The sequence below is a fragment of the Clytia hemisphaerica genome, unplaced genomic scaffold (genome assembly GCF_902728285.1).
Source record: "Clytia hemisphaerica strain Z4C2 unplaced genomic scaffold, Clytia hemisphaerica genome assembly, whole genome shotgun sequence".
Classification (NCBI taxonomy): domain Eukaryota; kingdom Metazoa; phylum Cnidaria; class Hydrozoa; order Leptothecata; family Clytiidae; genus Clytia; species Clytia hemisphaerica.
Window position 1 is genome coordinate 608,998 of NW_027104297.1, and position 20,088 is coordinate 629,085.

Below are 20,088 nucleotides of genomic sequence, written 5' to 3' on the forward strand. Positions count from 1 at the left end.
CATATTTCTCAAGAATATCTAAACAAATTAAAAGTACGTTTTAAGTCTGTTACCCCTTGCTCATAAATGATTTACGTAAACATTGAAAAAAGCCGAACCAGCTGACATCAACGCAGTCGTTCGAGAAGGAAGGAAAGAGCAAGTTGGGAGGAAGACAAATTTTCGACATTTTTTGAGTGATATTATTCAAAAAGAATATCTTTCCAAGTAACATAAAGAAGTCACAAAGATGTCGACAAAAAGATCGAGAAATCTTCGCATCGCAGTCGTTTGCAGTAGTAACATGAATAGAAGTATGGAGGCCCACAGCTTTTTGAGGTATATTATTTTCTTTTTACACCACCAACCACCCGTTTTTATTTCCATTATTTTCATCTTATTGCTCCAAGAATACATATATTTGACTTTAAGAGTGTTCTTAATCCAAAGGGTATGTACATATATATCTTCCTGTATATAGTGGATCTACTTCACTAATATGGATTGTTATTATTTTATGGAATATTCACCTCTTTAACTTGATGTTTGACCAGATGTTTGATTAAAATCACACATTTCGGTGTTTCTGTCATCTTTATGAATTTATACGTCGTCAACTGCTCTTACTTGGGACTATCTGACAAGACATGGGTCTATCTGACAAGACATGGGTCAACCATTCAGCCACCATTTTACCGAACCTCCAAAGTCATTTAATACACCTTCATCGGAAATTCCACAAAAACAATCGTGCTATAAAATGGGTCTGTTGAAATTGGGAGGTAAACATAAATGGTAGCGCGAGTAAACAAAACAAAGCTTTCAAGATGCTAGCAGAAGCTATAAGAAAGAAAAAAACAACAACTTCGGTGGTTCTTCAGTTGATTTGGAGGCTCTTTTGGCATCAATATTTTGGGTATTTTGTAAGGCTTTTTGCCTGAAAACCGCAATATCGCGCTTTGTTTACCTCCCAAAAAGTGTTGCGTAGCAACAACGCGAGGAGGTGGAATTTCCGATGAGGTGTATTAACATAACCGCAAATCATAGGTAGCAAATAATGTGAATACGCTACTCACCAGGTAGGCTTTCACACCGCAAAAGGAACAAATCTTTTTGATGAGAAACATGTAAATGCGATCGCGCACATTTGCGCAAGCGTCCAATTTGAAGCAAACTAGTGCTCTATCTTAGCTGGGTAAGGCCTGAGTCACATATAACTTGTGTTTGTGTCATTTCCAGCCCCAAAATGTGAGTCGGTCGGCATATAAAATCATCGGAAAAATACACTCTGAACATAGGTTGTCAGTTAGTGCTGGATTCATCGGAAAAATGCGCTCTGAGTATATAGGTTTGTTCAGGCGGCAAGTTATCATCAGGCGCATCGACAGATCTTCCGACTTTCCGACTCTAAAAGGGTTTGATTTTTAACATAGAAAGTGAGTCGGTCGGGCGACGCGAACACAACTTATTTGTGATCTTGGCCTAAACCAAAGTTTGGTACTGACAATTTGGTCAATCAAGATATTTTTTTTGCCTTGTTTTTCTCACCATGTCCAGTTGTTTTCTGATTGAAAAAATTGGCTCTGAACTGCTCGTCTCGTCGTCAACAGCATATTAAGGCAACAATTGCCTTGTCTTATCCAGAAATATTCCAATAATTATGTAAAAAAGGAGAAATTCCCCAAAATTGCTAGAGTTTCCAAATCAGGAAGCACTTTTGGTACGAAAGTTGGCTTTGAGCACTCCAAACACTTTGGCCATGGAATATAATAATAATATAGTTTTACAAATTCGCAGGCCACTGATATAAATGACTCAATATTATACCTTATAAATAATTAACATTCACTGGGTAGTTAGGAAATTCACTTTAAGCAGCACTTCTTAATATTTTTCCTATTTTGACTAGTAAGTTACTACTTAACTACTAAGTAACTATATATTGGATGGAGATAAAAATACCATTCTATGCTAGAAATTTTCACAGTGCTCAGTATTTCCCAAGACAGTGAGTAAGGGCAAAATAGATTTAACAAAACTGAAATCAGATGAGCTCAGAGTGAATTTGATATTTGGGTATGATCGCTGAATGCTGTTCTTTATCCTATAATAGCCCAAAACTCCAATTAACAATCAAAAGCGTCAATTTTGGATAGATTGCTGTGGTATAGCCACTTTTTATCGAATCAATTTTGATGCGTGCAATTACGACTATTATAAGAAAACTCATGCTTTTGATAAATCTGCCAACCTACTCATAGGTCTTTAATATATGTAGTTGATATTCTTTACAAGAAATCTCTATCCCTCAGTTTTTATAGAATGAAAATATACCATCAACTGCTCTGATTTGGGACGATTGGTCGAAACACGGGACTGTTGATATCTGGCCTGTATTTTCAATTACTGTTAAATGTCTTTGACAACAAATTTGTTTTGATAACTCCACCAAGTTTATCAATCATACTTTCTGTCATAACATGTCACAATAACTTTCACTGATAGTGCGACCTTTTAACTTTTTTGTTTTCATTCAAAATGACCGAACGTCGATTGGAGAATTAGAGAATGCCTGCTGCCTATCGCCCGATGGGATTAACAAATAATGAGTTTGTAAATTGCCGCGCGAGTGACGTTAAACACCCCATCGTTTTGCCACTAATTTGGTCTTCTTCTTTCCAGACATTGTGTGTGATTTTTTTCATATTTCGATTTAAAAGCCTACTCGGTGGGAAAGAGAAATCATGTATTTTTTAATACGCCATTCATTAACTCAAATCAAATGACTTTGGAGGTTCGGTGAAATGGTGGCCGAATTGCCGTCCCATGTTCTGTTAGATAGTCCCAAGTTGGAGCAGTTGACAGTAATTAATGCGCAGCATTTTACGAAGAAGAATTGATACGCCACATTTCCAATTCTGCTATCTTTACTTCTGCCCTCTTTTTTCTGCCTTTTTAAGTATCACGCTAGATCTACATCACACCATTATGTCAAAAAAAATTTAGAATCTCGTTATACCAATAGCAGCCAATAGAATAGCCCAATTTATGCAAGCCACCAAGTCTTAAGGACCAATTTTAAAATTATTCCTTGTTGTAACTACCTCGTAATTCACTAAGTCCTAACCAATTTTTGTGTTGCAACCTCGTTCTTCTTGCTGAATAAAATTCTGAAAATAAAGCTAAATTTTATGTTGTTTTATATAGTGTTTTAAAATTAATATAATTCAGAAAACATACAAAAACCCTTTGGATTAATACATAGAAAAAAATTCTTAAAGTTAGAAAAAATCAGTTGAATATTAAGCATGAATAAAAAATCAGCTTGGTTAGTATGGGTTAGTTTAATCTTAGACTTGCAAAATTAACAATCTGTTTTTACTTTATTTTTTGTAGTAAACGAGGATTCAATGTCAAGTCGTATGGCACTGGAAACCAAGTCAAGCTACCAGGACCATCAGCTGACAGGCCAAATGTTTATCCGTTCACAACCCCATATGACCACATTTACAGGGAACTCTACAGGAAAGACGCTCATTTGTATCCTCCTCCATTGATCAGTTCAAGTCCTTTTCCATGATTGAATTTTGTTCATTTCATGAACAATTTTGAATGGTATGGAGGTTAAAATCAGGTTTGCATACACTATGTGCTTAGCCAGGTTAAGTCAGTCAGTTAGTAAGGTCAGGAAAAGAATTTAAAGTTTTAAAATTCAAGAAGTAATGCTGTGATTCTCAAGGAATGCCTGACAGGTAAATTCGGAGAGATGGTGTTTTGGACTCGTCTAATGAATAAATACTAATTCATGATATGCACCACTGGAGGGTCTTCAGAGAACTTTAAAATTTTCCACCCAATACGTCACTTAAACAATAGAAAAAGTGACGTATTGGGTGGAACAAAAACAGAAAAGTTGCATAATTTCGTGAAGTCATTGCAGTGGTGCATAACATGAATTGTTTACTCGTTAATGTTCTGTTCAATATAGTATATGGCCTTATATTTGGTAATCGGAATGGTATCCCTATGTCTAAAGAATTTAGAATTTTCACCACCGAAGTACATTAACTGCTGTTACCACAGCTTTTATTTGACGTGTCCAAGCAAAGAAAAAGGTAAGAACGAACCTTCTTTGTTCTATTTTCTAACGTTTGAGATATATTTCATAAATATTTTTTTTGCATTTTTCAATATTATTATATGAATTTTACTGTGTCTGTTGTTTTGCACTCTGACAATATTATTCCTAATGTTTCCCTATTCTATTGAATGTGTGAAATATATCCAAAATAAAATGATTACAAAAATTTATTTGTTTGGTTGTTTTCTGTGTCAATTCTTTTTGTCTGGCGTTTCGATTGATACTCTAAAAATGCCTGTCTTAAATTTCTAATTTCTTTCGATCTGAATTTTATTTTCTAAATATTTCAGCTGAACTTTTTTAATTTATTCTCGGCTATATTTAACCAGAGATCTGATTCAACACTAAACAGCAAAACATCCCTTTTTGAGTAGAAAGATTCTTTTGTAAGAGGCCTTTCTTGACTTTTCAACGATATGGCTTTTATTTTCATCAAAAACATCGAACGCTTTTGACCAAATCTAGAAAATTGTTACGGTTGATTTTTCTTGATATCTAACAAGCAACTCTTGTTATTACTTTGTCACTTTGGATCATACTTCTTTCTTCTTTTGGTCTAGTTCCATCTGACTAGATATAATTTTTACCCTCGTTTGCATTTTTTAAGAAGTCTTACTGAATGATGCGCGTTTGTTTGATAGCCCTTTTATTACGTATTTTTGGAGCTTTATAAAAACGAAGTGAGTGATTCCAATCTGGAGAATATTTTTTAATGAAATGTATCATAGAAAGTTTGCTGAAGTCTACCGATTTTTGTCTTAAAAAATGGGTGTAATTTTCAGGGCTTGGGATTATATATAGTGAAGATATAATATCTGTCATTGTAGAAAAAGAAAAGTATTGATATATAGATAACTCAAACTGATAAAAACGAAAAAAGTGACGAATATTTTTGTTAATTATGTATATTTACGAATATTATATGCATCCTTATACACAGGAAAAAATTAGCATATTACAAGTTTCTGAAACGTCGTTTCCGGCCCTTAAAAATCGGATTTTCAAAATTTAGTTTGAAATAAAGTTTGTGAACATTGGGTTTTCTTATTTCACATTGAAATTTTCTTTTCACAATTTAAATAAGCATTTTTTCAGCCTTTTCAACCCTGGGCCTAAGCATCTTCGAGCCTGTTTCCGAATTTTTTTATGCTTATGAAATAAAAATATGTACTATGCTTTGGGTTTGCAGAGGTATGCGCAATAGTGCTAGACAAAACCCGAAAAAGTCGTCGTTTCTGAAACCCTAGATAAGCTTAGAATAGTAATTAATTCTCTTGAAATTCGTCTGATGTACGTACTGGGTCAGTACAAAAAACATCTTAAAACGGTTTTACGAAGATTTGGTTTTTCGTTTTTCTTCAATGAAATTTCGAGGCTGAGCTCTTCTCACTTTTTTGATTGAGAGAATTAGTGAACTAATGAGAGAATAAGTTATTTTGCGAGAAATTTGACTGAAAGGAGGGAAAATTGTTGTTTTTTGGCAATTATTAATTTGACGAGTGAGGTGAATTTAAAGGTAAGTCCCTCCCTTAACAGTAAACATAAAATGACAGTGCCAACAAAGTGACGCTCGACATTCAAAAATACCAAATGGGGGTAAATTTGGGCCGAAAAATACATAGAAATATTTTTTTGACTTTGTATATGAAAAAGCCTCATTAGTTTGTACGCCTAAAGTAGCCCGACTTTCGAAGAAAAAAAACTGCATACAAATGGGATATTTAGTACTTCGTGCAAAATTTCTTCATCAGCGTTTTCTAATTTCTTCTAAATACAGAAGGCAAGGTTCTCTAAAAGCTGACTTTTACCGTTTTCCCCGGAAAGTCTTTTAGCCGTAACCCAAAACCAAGTTTCTTGCCAAAATTAAGCATGTTTTTTATCCAAAAAATCATTTTATATGGCAGGCAATATCACCTCTAAAACATCTGAAATCCAGCTTTGAAACAAGTTTTTCATTCTTCCGCGCCTCTGTGATATGCTGTTCTGTCTTTCCTTTTTCGTTAAACATTTTGATCACCATTCAGCATGTTGCTGTTTTTCCTTACCGGGGTGTTTACACCACTCTACCACTTTTGATCTACCTTAATAAATATTTTCTACTTGGTGACGTCATTGAAAATGACACCTGTCAACTACTTAACTGGAGAGAGAACCCGTACCTGAGAGAAAATCAATTCAAAGTAAATTAGAAGAAATTTTGGAATTCTGTTTTGAATATGGTTTGAAATTTCGGTGTATGGATTCTGGTACTTATATCGTGAATGAGATCTTTATTGTATATTTTATTATATATTGAATATTGCTAAGATTTGTAACATTTTGTGTGTAATATTCTTTGCTGTGGATACGAACTTTAAGACACGAAGATTATAAGAAGAAAACGTGTTGCAGAGATGAAGTTATACGCGTCACGAAGAACTTAAACTTTAATAATGGTAACTATAATTTGTTTATTATTTCATTTTTGCTTAAATCCCTAGCCTGTACCAAACTGAATTATTCAGCACCTGACGCAATTATAAAGGTTTCTCTTACTTCATACCGGCTATCTATCTCTACAAAATCAGTAATCAAATTATTTTTCGATTGATGTTACTTATACGTCTGATTGAATGAAAAGGTACGAACCTTGGTGAGGCCGCTGACATCTACTAAAGGATTCGTGCTTTCATAGATTAGAATAGAGAATGTTTATATACTACCGTTTTCGTAGAGTTCTGTAATTAGGCTAATCTATGGTACTAAAACCATTTAACATATGAAGCACTTATATCGATGGTCATTTTTTGATAGTATCATCGATGATAGTATATATCTTTTGATTGCTCTTTGAAAACTTTCTATTTATACTCTGTAATTTTAATTTCAAAACAGCTAACTAAATATTGCCGAGAATTCGTACAAATCATAGTGATACTTCTATGGGCTTAAATCTTGCAAGACCAAACGTTTTTACGAACTTTTGCCGTTTTTGCACAAATACTTTAGGCGTACAAACTTTCGCGATTTTAACGAAAAATATTTTTCGCGAGCATAAACTTTCGCGAATCAAGACGTAGAATTTAGAATTTTCACATGAAAAAATGACTTAGTGGGACAAATACTTCTTGGATTGGCTTGAAACATTTTTCCTTTGACTCATTAGTCTTTTAGCAGGCTAAAAAGTGCCATAAAAGCTACATTTTATTCAAACTTTGAGGTTTTATACAGATTTTCTATTACAGTATGTCAAGAATATTTCGCGAGCATAAACTTTCGCGAATGGCCCTTCCTAGAATTTTTAAAGACATTTAATTTACTTTCACGAAAATCGCGAAAGTTTCTGCTCGCGAAAGTTTGTACGCCTAAAGTAAGAAGCACAGGATTTCAAATAATTTGAGGTATTTACGAGCGCGCGGAATTTTATTCAATAGACTATATGACCCCCTATATCGGCTTTACATGAAAACTCAGTTTTGACCTCCGAGAATTCCCCACAATGCTTTGCGTGGAAAGAATTTCACCGTGAACTTTTTTCCGCGCAAAGCATTGTGGGCAATTTTCGGAGGTCAAACCTGAGTTTTCACGTTAAGCCGATATCGTCTTTTAGAAAGAAATTGTGATGGATTTAAAAGACATTTTTGCTAATACTTTTCATATAAGATACTTTGAAGTTTCTGGCATTTTACGGGTAATGTCATTATAAGTTACCATAGCTACTAAAATATTTAAAGGTAATTAAAATTCGTTGACCAATTCATTGCCAAAAAATTGTCACTTTTTGCCGACGAATAGTTCTTTACCATAGTAACGTCGGCTTTTTAGAGGAAAAAACCTTTTCATAAATTACGTCACGAACATCGATTGCCTCGTTTTGAAATTATTGCCATGGTGATCAACTCCCAGCGGATTTATATTAAGACTACTTTCTATTCATAATAAAAGCCATTTAATGTTTCAAGCGAAGGGACATAATCACCATGGTAATTGTTTGAATACGAGGCAAATGATGTTCATGACGTAATTTATTTCGTAAACAAATAACTTCATTGGCAAAATGTAATGGTCGGTCAAAAATTCTCAGCTTTGAGTTCGTCGGTCAAAATTTTTCACATTTACGTCTTTGTTCACGCGAAATTTTCAAAACTTTTTTTTTTGCTTTTTCGTAAAAACCACTCAAAAGTAATAAAGGTAGTTACTTTGCTTAAAAAAAGTTTCAGTTTCCTTTTCAGCTGATTATGCAAAATTCTTGGCTCAATAAATTAAATCTCAGGAAGTCGATTAACGTTCGAGCTTCCTATTTTCGAACATGGCATCTTGCTCGAAGTGGGTAGATTAATCTTTTATTATAAGCAACAACTTTATATAAGAAACCAATCAGTAACTTTGTTACATCAGCGATTCTTCGAACTGAAAGCCCGGGGGGGTACTTAGGCAAAAATAGGTGCTGGGTATGTGCGGACGGTAAGGGTCGGGTTTTCCACCTTTCAAAGTCTCTCTAAGGGTGGGAAAAATCACGATTTTTAGAAAAAAAAATTGATTTTGAGAGAAAAAATTACAAAAAAGTCTCACTAAGGGTAGAAAATTTTTGAAAATCAGAGAAAATTTTTCGAAAAAGTCTCTCTAAGGGTCACTTTTTCACTAAAATTTGGTCTCTCTAAGGGTCGGTTTTCGGAGGTCCCGTCCGCACATACCCCTCATTCACCAACCCTAGTACCCCCCCCCCCCGGGACTGAAAGCGATCGTATTCACTTTTCTTATAAGCATCAATTACTAATTTATAACTTTATAACAAATAAAAGAACTTTTCGTTGATATCTTCCTTCAATCTTTCAAAGCAAATATGAAGATGAAATTGGCTAACAACGAACGCATTTTTATTTCTTATAAGCATCAGTTTTGAAGCCATTAGATGTTAACTTTTGAGTTTTAAGCCTTAAAATGTCCTCTTAACATGTTCTTATTCTCACCATTTTGTGAGTCCATTTTCTTAAGAAATTGGGAGTAGAGTCTGCAAAGCCTTAAAATGTTCCTTAAAATAACTTGTTCTTAATATTTTGGTTATCGAAGCCCTAGTTTATTTTTAGAAAAAATGTAGGAGAGAGATAAGGCATAAGAAGGAAAGGCTTTTCAACTTTTAAGGGCTGGTCATGGCTGAGTTAATTATCTATTTTTTTGCACCATAAAACTTATGACTAAAAGCGAATTCTTCTCATCGGTTCAAAAGTTAATGATGACGTTTCTTATGAAATTGATTCTTAAAAAACAAACGGAATGGAAATTCTTATTAATTTGAAATATATGAATAGGCTTCATTGAGGTACACCATTGATAAAAAAGACGATGGTCTCACACATCTGAGCAGGAGACAAGTACTTGGATATCTGCGTACATCAAGGTCCGTTCCCACGAATCAAATGATCGGTTATCGCGATAAGCTAGCCTGTCAATTAAGCTAATGTTTTCACCCAATGTTTGTTTAACGATATCTTGTTAATGATGTCAAAGTCTGAATACCTCTTTTGTTGAGTGGAAGTTGAAATTTCCTGCCGAGATTTTGCGTTTTTTGTGTCATAAGACACATAAGGATAAAGTTATTTTTGCCATTCTCGGCCATTCTCAGTATGGGCTTTTCCAGAAAAAATTTGAACAAGGGGTGGAGGATATAATAATTTTCAGTGACTTACCCCCCGGACAAAGTGACTTTTGGACCCCCGGACAACGGGTTTTACCCCCTGGACAAGCATCAGTTGACCACCCGGACAGAGAAAATTTACCCCCCGGACAAGGCAAATGTTGATGATTTTTCACTACCCCCGGACATTAAATCGTCCACCCCCCACGTACGGACATGTTCTGGAAGAGCCCTGTGCGTAAATTGAAAAAAACCTTTTTGAGCTTCAACTTATTCACTTACCTTAATGGTATTAAATTTCGCGGGTTATAGCGAAATTTTTCGAGGAAACGTGTTTCGTGTGTATTAAATTTCGCGATTCACTAAATTGGGCATTTTCAAAAAGTGGGAATAAAGCAAGAAAATGACTGATTTCGCTTGAAACACAACGTATTAGGTGTAAACATAACAAAAATAGTAACAAAACTAGTGACAAAAATTATCGAAAATACTTATTTGTTACACTTAGTTACTATAATAGTAAGGGTAAGAAATAAGTATTTTCGATTTTCGGCCTATTTTAAAAATCTTTCGCGTGCATTTAATTTTGCGATTTTGTATTTTTGAAAAATTTAAACGGTATTAAATTTCGCGAAGTTTGACTTAAAAATCGCGAAATTAAGTACCCGCGAAATTTAATGCCAATAAAGTGGAGTGAATTCCTATCTGTGTTTTTTATCTTGTCGAATTTTTTTAATTTGAAAATATTCTCAAAATTTGTATGTATTTTTACAAACCTATTGCCAAATGTATATGAATATACATTGAAGTTTAAGTAATCAGCAAACGGGATTCTTCATGCCAACTGGTTCAATATGTTGTGCCAAAACTTCAGAATACCGTAAGAGCGATACACAGGGTGTCCAGAAAAAAGTCAAATATTAAAAAACGGACGCAGACGCGTTACTTTCTTTTTCATTTGTTCTAATACGCAATAATGCAAAGCACACAAAAAAATCTCCACTCAACGAAATGGCAATGATTGAATTATCAAAGCTTGTATTGTATTTGAAAGAAAGCGCATAAGATGTGATACTGACTTTATTGCTATGGAGATACATAAACATTCCTCGTTACAGCTATGCATCTTGCAGCAGAAAACGTCGAAATTATACCCAAACAAACCCCTAAAGATTGATCCTTCCGTCTTTTGCCTTTGATTTTTTTCATTTGAAAGCTTTTAAATGATCACTAAATTCGATATCGAATTTTGGTGTCTGTAAACATCACAAAAACTAGTGAACTTGCGAGAATGTTCACAACTTCAGTTTCATTTAATAACTCTCCCAGTCTTTGATAAAAGCCTTGATAAAAGTTTGGAATTATAATTTACAATGCTTGCAGAAAATTTCAAGTGGCTTGGCTGAAAACTAGTGGGTTTTAAGCAATCAAAAACTCTCCAGTTTTACGTGAGGTTTAGCAATCACTGCATTCGAAGGACGTAACAAATGTCAATGTCGAAACTAATGTAAGTAAAAAAAGTTTGACTTTGATGATTCTTGAGAATTGTTTGATGGCTCTGGTAACTCTTGAGAAGGATTTGCTGGCTCTGGTGATTCTTGAGAATGATTTGATGGCCCTGGCGATTCTTGAGAATGATTTGATGGCTCTGGTGATTCTTGAGAAGGATTTGATGGCTCTGGTGATTCTTGAGAAGGATTTAATGGCTCTGGTGATTCTTGAGAAGGATTTAATGGCTCTGGCGATTCTTGAGAAGGATTTGATGGCTCTGGTGATTATTGAGAATGATTTGGTGGCCTTGGTGATTCTTGAGAAGTTATTGATGGCTCTGGTGATTCTTGAGAAAGATTTGATGGCTCTGGTGATTCTTGAGAAAGATTTGGTGGCTCTGGTGATTCTTGAGAAGGATTTGATGGCTCTGGTGATTCTTGAGAAGGATTTAATGGCTCTGGTGATTCTTGAGAAGGATTTGATTGCTCTGGTGAATTTTTAGAAGGATTTGATGGCCCTGGTGATTCTTTAGGAAGGTCTGATGGCCCTGGTGATTCTTGTGAAGGATTTGGCGGCCCTGGTGAATTTTGAGAAGGATTTGATGGCTCTGGTGATTCCTTGGAAGAATTTGATGGCTCTGGTGATTCTTGAGAAGGATTTGAATGCTCTGGTGATTCTTGAGAAGGATTTGATGGCCCTGGCGATTCTTAAAAGGATTTAATTGCTCTGGTGATTCTTGAGAATGATTTGATGGCCCTGGTGATTCTTGAGAAGGATTTGATGGCCCTGGTGATTCTTGAGAAGGATTTGAATGCTCTGGTGATTATTGAGAAGGATTTGATTGCTCTGGCGATTCTTGAGAAGGATTTCATGGCTCTGGTGATTCTTTAGAAGGATTTGATGGCTCTGGTGATTCTTGAGAAGGATTTTTGTGACTCTGGTGATTCTTGAGAAGGATTTGATGGCTCTGGTGATTCTTGAGAAGAATTTAATGGCTCTGGTGATTCTTGAGAAGGATTTGATTGCTCTGGTGAATTTTTAGAAGGATTTGGTGGCCCTGGTGATTCTTGAGAAGGATTTGATGGCTCTGGTGATTCTTGAGAAGGATTTAATGGCTCTGGTGATTATTGAGAAGGATTAAATGGCTCTGGCGATTCTTGAGAAGGATTTGATGGCTCTGGTGATTATTGAGAATGATTTGGTGGCCTTGGTGATTCTTGAGAAGGTATTGATGGCTCTGGTGATTCTTGAGAAAGATTTGATGGCTCTGGTGATTCTTGAGAAAGATTTGGTGGCTCTGGTGATTCTTGAGAAGGATTTGATGGCTCTGGTGATTCTTGAGAAGGATTTAATGGCTCTGGTGATTCTTGAGAAGGATTTGATTGCTCTGGTGAATTTTTAGAAGGATTTGGTGGCCCTGGTGATTCTTTAGGAAGGTCTGATGGCCCTGGTGATTCTTGTGAAGGATTTGGCGGCCCTGGTGATTCTTGTGAAGGATTTGGCGGCCCTGGTGAATTTTGAGAAGGATTTGATGGCTCTGGTGATTCCTTGGAAGGATTTGAATGCTCTGGTGATTCTTGAGAAGGATTTGAATGCTCTGGTGATTCTTGAGAAGGATTTGATGGCCCTGGCGATTCTTAAAAGGATTTAATTGCTCTGGTGATTCTTGAGAATGATTTGATGGCTCTGGAGATTCTTGAGAAGGATTTGATGGCCCTGGTGATTCTTGAGAAGGATTTGAATGCTCTGGTGATTATTGAGAAGGATTTGATTGCTCTGGCGATTCTTGAGAAGGATTTAATGGCTCTGGTGATTCTTTAGAAGGATTTGATGGCTCTGGTGATTCTTGAGAAGGATTTTTGTGACTCTGGTGATTATTTAGAATGATTTTTGTGACCCTGGTGATTATTTAGAATGATTTAGTGGCTCTGGTGATTCTTGAGAAAGATTTGGTGGCTCTGGTGATTCTTGAGAAGGATTTGATGGCTCTGGTGATTCTTGAGAAGGATTTAATGGCTCTGGTGATTCTTGAGAAGGATTTGATTGCTCTGGTGAATTTTTAGAAGGATTTGGTGGCCCTGGTGATTCTTTAGGAAGGTCTGATGGCCCTGGTGATAATTGTGAAGGATTTGGCGGCCCTGGTGAATTTTGAGAAGGATTTGATGGCTCTGGTGATTCCTTGGAAGGATTTGATGGCTCTGGTGATTCTTGAGAAGGATTTGAATGCTCTGGTGATTATTGAGAAGGATTTGATGGCCCTGGCGATTCTTAAAAGGATTTAATTGCTCTGGTGATTCTTACGAAGGATTTGATGGCTCTGGTGATTCTTGAGAAGGATTTGATGGCCCTGGTGATTCTTGAGAAGGATTTGATGGCCCTGGTGATTCTTGAGAAGGATTTGATGGCTCTGGTGATTCTTGAGAAGGATTTGATGGCCCTGGTGATTCTTGAGAAGGATTTAATGGCTCTGGTGATTCTTGAGAAGGATTTGATGGCCCTGGTGATTCTTGAGAAGGATTTGATGGCCCTGATGATTCTTGAGAAGGATTTGAATGCTCTGGTGATAATTGAGAAGGGTTTGATGGCTCTGGTGATTCTTGAGAAGGATTTAATGGCTCTGGTGATTCTTGAGAAGGATTTTTGTGACTCTGGTGATTATTTAGAATGATTTAGTGGCTTTGTTGATTCATGAGAAGGATTTAATGGCTTTGGTGATTCTTGAGAAGGATTTGATGGCTCTGTTGATTATTGAGAACGATTTGGTGAATATATTGATTCTTGAGAAGGATTTGATGGCTCTGGTAATTATTGAGAACGATTTGGTGAATATATTGATTCTTGAGAAGGATTTGATGGTTTTGTTGATTCTTTAGAAGGATTTGATCTCTGGTGTTTGTTGAGAAGGTTTTGGTGAATGTGGTGATTCTTTAGGAGGATTTGATGGCCCTGGCGATTCTTTAGAAGGATTTAATTGCTCTGGTGATTCTTTAGAAGGATTTGATGGCTCTGGTGATTCTTGAGAAGGATTTAATGGCTCTGGTGATTCTTGAGAAGGATTTTTGTGACTCTGGTGATTATTTAGAATGATTTAGTGGCTTTGTTGATTCATGAGAAGGATTTAATGGCTTTGGTGATTCTTGAGAAGGATTTGATGGCCCTGGTGATTCTTTAGGAAGGTCTGATGGCCCTGGTGATAATTGTGAAGGATTTAGTTGCTTTGGTAATTCTTGAGAAGGATTTAGTAGCTCTGATGACTCTTGATAAAGATTTAGTTACTCTGGTGATTCTTGAGAAGGATTTGATAAATCTGGTGATTTTTGAGAATTATTTGATGACCCTGGTGATTCTTGAGAAGTTATTGATGGCTCTGGTGATTTTTGAGAATTATTTGGTGGCTCTGGTGACTCTTGAGAAGGATTTTGATATAAATTGGGTTGCTCCGGCGATTCTTTAGAACGGTTTAAAAAATATTCTAAAAAAATCTATCGATCTGGAAAGTCCCGAGTTAGGATTTGTCGTTCTAAATTAAGGAAAGTTGGTGTTCCTAACGATACTGCACGACTTGGTGATTTCGAAGAGTCGAAGTCAAGTTGATTGTCCTCGCGATACTAAGTGACTCGTTGCTTCTGAAACATCTAATTAAGGAAATGTGATTCTTCTAGTGATACTTTATGATTTTGTGCTCGACGGCTGATTTGATTCGACGGTTCTGGTAGTTTAAATTTAGGAGACTTAATGTTTGACGATATACGCAACCCGGTGGTTCTGGCAGAGCTAAACCAAGGAGAGTTGAATTTCAAACCATGACTTTTTTTGGCTTATACTGAATTCGTTTTCACCTATTCAATACAGTAACATCTTCAAATACAGCAAGTGGTTATTCAGAAAATGAGTCCATTTACGAAAAACTTAGTTTGAGATAATTTACCGTAACGTTTTCGAATCCTGAATCGAAGCTGGGAGATATCGAAACTGTCCGTCATTACGTTGTCAATATTAGAAAATTTCTATAATTTATGATCCTACTCCTTCTTTACCAACAGAAGCAAAAAGCTCTCGAAAAGCTCAGTGGTTGTGATTTCTGACACCTCCCTTCTTCCCCTTTGAAAGGCCAGCCAAGGCGCTTCGTTTTGGATGATACACTCGCCTTTTACAGCTGGTATATTTTTGAAAAAACTAAAGAGGGGTGGTTAATAAGGCATCTAGGAGTAAATTATTGCGGTGCTTACAGGTGCCTCTAATAAGAAATACGGACAAAATTCCGGTCATAATGCATCTCATAACAGATCATCCATTCTCCGCATACTATATGCTTTACTCTTAAGGGATATGGCAAATGTGACGGTTCCTAATTTTGCTCAAATGATGCTGAATCGTTCACTTAGGTTTTTTTGTAAGAATTGATGACTACTTTTCACAATACATGAAGTTGATGCTCCAGGGAACAAGATTCTGTTATGTACGGGAAATTCCTACAAAACTTTTATCACTGAAATTCTTAAGAATAAGATTAAAAAAAACGAACACATTCTATGGCTTCGATAGACCGTACTCAGCTCGAAGTGCAGATGAGGAAAATGGACTTGCTTAAATACACACGCGCTGACGCTTTCAAATCAATCTATCATAATGAGAAAATTCGATCCTTACTCGGTGCTCCCCTTAATGCTTGTTCTCATTCCAAGATTTATTTTCGAAGAAGAAACATCCATCACGACGACAGCATTATCGGTCAATCCGTGACATTTAATACTGATTTGAATTTCGGTATGCCTCTTGCTGCGTCCAGAACTGAGATACGGAGGTCTCTTACTATTCTTCAAAATCGCGCAATGTGGTTTGATGATTAATGACGTTTTAAGCCATCAACAATTGATCTCGATCAAAGTTGACCATTGTTTAATCATTTTATTCTCACTCAATCAATTGAACGTCAATCGAATAGTGGGATATCAATCAAGCAAAGGGTTATTACTCCGACTCCGATCAAGTAAATTGAGTAAACGCCAATGGAATCAGTCAAACATTAATCAACAGTTTATCAAATATCGAATCGAAATCAGTCGACGAGCAGTGTAACATCCAGGTACTGATGCCATCTTTCTCTGGCTTATCATTCTGCACGAAGCAACATTCCTACAACGATGCTGCGTTGATACCCCTTTAAATTGACCTTGAAAACATTACCGAAACAATACTGAAATAATGCAAAAATGTGGTCGATTAATCAATGTCGTATCAAGTCATCAACTACTGAAAAAGTGTAAAATTGATTCTGAAAGTATTACTGAAACATCTGACAAAATTATTGATACGAGATATTCTCATATTCTGAAGTTTCGTTGCTACAACATTTCAGGGAGGGTGGTCAAAATTTTTGACGTCGCCTGTTTCTTTTACCCATACTCATAAGGAAATAAAGACTCTTCTTCATAAATTTTCAACCCCTCTCAGATCCGCCAATGCAGTTTTTATAAAGGCCTCTTCAATTTCGCAACTACGCAAACCTAGTCCTTCCAATTTTATGAATTTGACTGGCGGGTCCCAGTGGTCTGATTTTCACCTTGGTATTAAATGGTCCAACACTAAGGGGAATCAATGTGAAATCAATTTCATAAATTTTGTAAACCTGCGTGAAACGTTTCCATAGGTGACCTGGTGAGTCTGAATGCCTTTAGGAATGGTGGAAAGGGAGTATTGTTTACAGCATCGTTATTCCCAATAGATGCTGAGATTTCAGCTTCATTTTCATATGGGAATAAAATTGTTTTAACCTTGGAAAAATCTTTGGTTGATTTTTCTACTTTGTAAGAGTTTCCATCGGTTCTATAACAAAGAGGTTGTATAGTGATACCTTTGTACTTTAGATATTTCATGAAAATACATTTGAAGTTTATAGTTTCAGCAGTTATGTTTGAAGCAATTGGAAATTTTCAAGATAGTTATACGGTTACTCGGATTTAGAAGATTTAAAGTAGTTAAGATTGTGAAGTAGAAATCAGGAAATGAGATTTTTTCTTTTCTTTCTCGTAATATATTTATTTTTTGTTCTTGAATTATAATCCCTTAAAATCTGTATAATCCTTAACTCCTGACAACCACAATAAAAAAAACTATAGATACAAACAGAATGGTGTTCTACACATGCTAGATAGAAACAGACGCATCAAGAAGTTTCCACAACGTTTCCAAGATGAGAAAGAGGAAGAATTCGATCTTGTCATCACCGCTGAAGAAAGAGTATACGATCAACTCGTAGAAGGTAAGGTGGAGTTTTCTGACACACCACACCCCTGTCTCATGACTAGGGGAGGGTTTGTTAAATATACACTGTGTCCCGAACAAAACTCATCATCTTAACTTGGTTTAGAATGATTGGAATAAGATTAAAATTCTCTGTTCAATCAATAGATATTCAACTCCCAAGATGATTGAATAGGTTTGCGAGATGGAAATATTAAGTACCCTAAGTATTCAAGTCATAAAATTTCGCATAAGTTATGAGGATCTTGTCTGCTTTTTCTGAACACACTGCAGAGGGAAAGCATGAGAAAAAGCTTAAGGCCAATAGGACTGAAAACTTTTTACCCAAATTAATGATATTTGCTGGAGTCTGAAATTCCTTCTCTGATAAGACTTTTAGCTTTTGTATTTTGTACCCTTGTTTTCACTGGCTCATTGTACATAATGTACGGAAAAGCAGAACAGATTTTATTATAATGTAAAATCCACAAAATTCGTAGGCTCACTGGAGTTTGAAATCATTTAATGACATAGGATTTCTTTGTTCAATTTAGGCATTCAAAGAAAACTAAAATGAATTTTGAATAAAGAGAAATTGTGTATAAATTAGGTTGTAATGTAACAATCCGTATAAATTGATTGATTGATTGATTGATTGATTGATTGATTGATTGATTGATTGATTGATTGATTGATTGATTGAGTGATTGATTGATTGATTGATTGATTGATTGATTGATTGATTGATTGATTGATTGATTTCCTTAGATTTCCAGCAACGAGAGGCGCAGTCATACACACCAGTGCATGTCATTAACATTGACATCACGGATAACGCTGAAGAAGCTACACTTGGTGCTTTCCAGATATGCGAGCTATGTGAAAAGGTATGTGACCAAATCATCTTCATATTTTTTCGGCTTTCTGTAAATGAAGAAGTACCCTCTTAATAAGTAAATTAATTTTAGCGAGGATTTCGGATCAGCCTCTTTGTGGCCAAATATCTTTCATTTTCCTAGAGGTTTTCGCGAAAAATCATGATTTCAAACTTTTTACATTCTGATGTACTATTTGGAGAATCAATTTTTAGCAATTGAACTTTGTTTTAAAAGAAATTATTAACATCATGGTACAATTTCTTGCTAGTTTTTCAAGCATTCAGTTGGTCAATACTTTTAAGTATTGGAAAAAAGGTTTCTCCTATTATTTCAAAGTATGATACCGCTCTTCCAGAATTGTAGCACTGAACACTCTGTTGAATTTAAAGATAGTTTTACACGTTTTACACATTATACATTTTTTTTATTTATAAGCATAACGCTTATAAGCATAACAAGGCTGAAACTTGGGCCTGAAAAAAATAGACCTATTGTTATATAACAATAGAATTCTAAGCATATAACCAGCCTCAGCTCAAATGATCAGTATTTTAGAAAACAAATATACATTAGTCTCAATAAGGGTCGTAAAAATCGCAAAATTTTCCTATTTTTCTCCTTTTTAGTCCCGCTAAGGGTCCGAGGGGGTCAGAAGTCGGGTGGCACATACCCGTCAGCTCGCAACCCTAGTACCCACCTTGGGGTTTTAGAATATCTGGGTTACTCTGCGATGTGACAGTCCAGATTAATCTTATTCATGTTGTTCTAATCCTTTCAGCTTGAGAAACTTGACGATTTGGACGACGACATTGCAGAAACACTGGAACTTTTCGAAAAGAAAATCCGTCGTCATTTATTGCATACTGTTGCTTTTTATTGATGCAATGAGATGAGAATGTCGTGGTGAAAGTTGATGATGGAAACGTTTAAAATCCATTTGAATGGTTTGGGTCTCATTGGTGATGATTAAAGAAAGATGACCACCGTTCATGGTAAAATGTTGGACACAATGTTCAAACGAGAGGCTGTTGAGCCTGGTTGTCTAACCGCCAGTTGATGATCTTCGCCTGTTTTAAAGGCTTAGAAGGGATGAATATTGACGTTTGTGTTAAATAAAACGTGTATGTTACAATGAGGTAAAGCAAAACATTGAGTTGGTGTTGGTTGCAAAAGAACATTGAATTTAAATTTAACATTGACAGTTTTTTTTTTTAAAGAAAATTTATCGTCTCAAACGGAATTCGACAAATCTTCAAATGTTGATCATACAAAAGTTTTTTTCTTCAATGCTAATACACCTTTTCGACCGTAACCGCCAATTGCCGCGCAGGCATTTTTATCCCACTAAAACCGTCCCAGTCCTTTTTTCGCACATATAGACGATAGAAAAATGTGTCAAAAAAGGACTGCGACGGTTTTAGTGAGATAAAGCGGACAAAATAATGCCCGCGCGGCAATTGGCGGCTACGGTGTACGGAAGGTGTATAGTCTTTCCATGGCGAGCATTTACCGGGAACTTGGGAAGGTTTTACAAAGGTAAAGTAAAGTAATAACCCACATCTCTATCCGCTTGAGACATAAGTTTATAAAAATTCAATATGGCGTAATGCTTATTATTCCCACTTGCCTTTATCTGCTATCTTTGGTCGGAGTTTTTTTGAAAAGTTATAATACTTATCGATGTCAATTTTTGATTTAATGAATGAACGAACTTTCCTGTTTAAAATTTTTTCACCCTGTTT

General features: G+C 35.8%; 1 protein-coding gene across 1 annotated transcript; it reads left to right on the top strand.

The window, feature by feature from the left end:
• Positions 1 to 128: 128 nt before the first annotated feature.
• LOC136817296 (RNA polymerase II subunit A C-terminal domain phosphatase SSU72-like) lies at positions 129 to 19,438 on the top strand. The gene is made up of 5 exons (XM_067073638.1): positions 129 to 318; positions 3,376 to 3,519; positions 17,345 to 17,487; positions 18,237 to 18,355; positions 19,125 to 19,438. Exons 1-5 carry the CDS (start codon positions 230 to 232, stop codon positions 19,224 to 19,226), a joined length of 597 nt encoding a protein of 198 aa, XP_066929739.1. The 5' UTR covers positions 129 to 229; the 3' UTR covers positions 19,227 to 19,438.
• Positions 19,439 to 20,088: the final 650 nt, after the last annotated feature.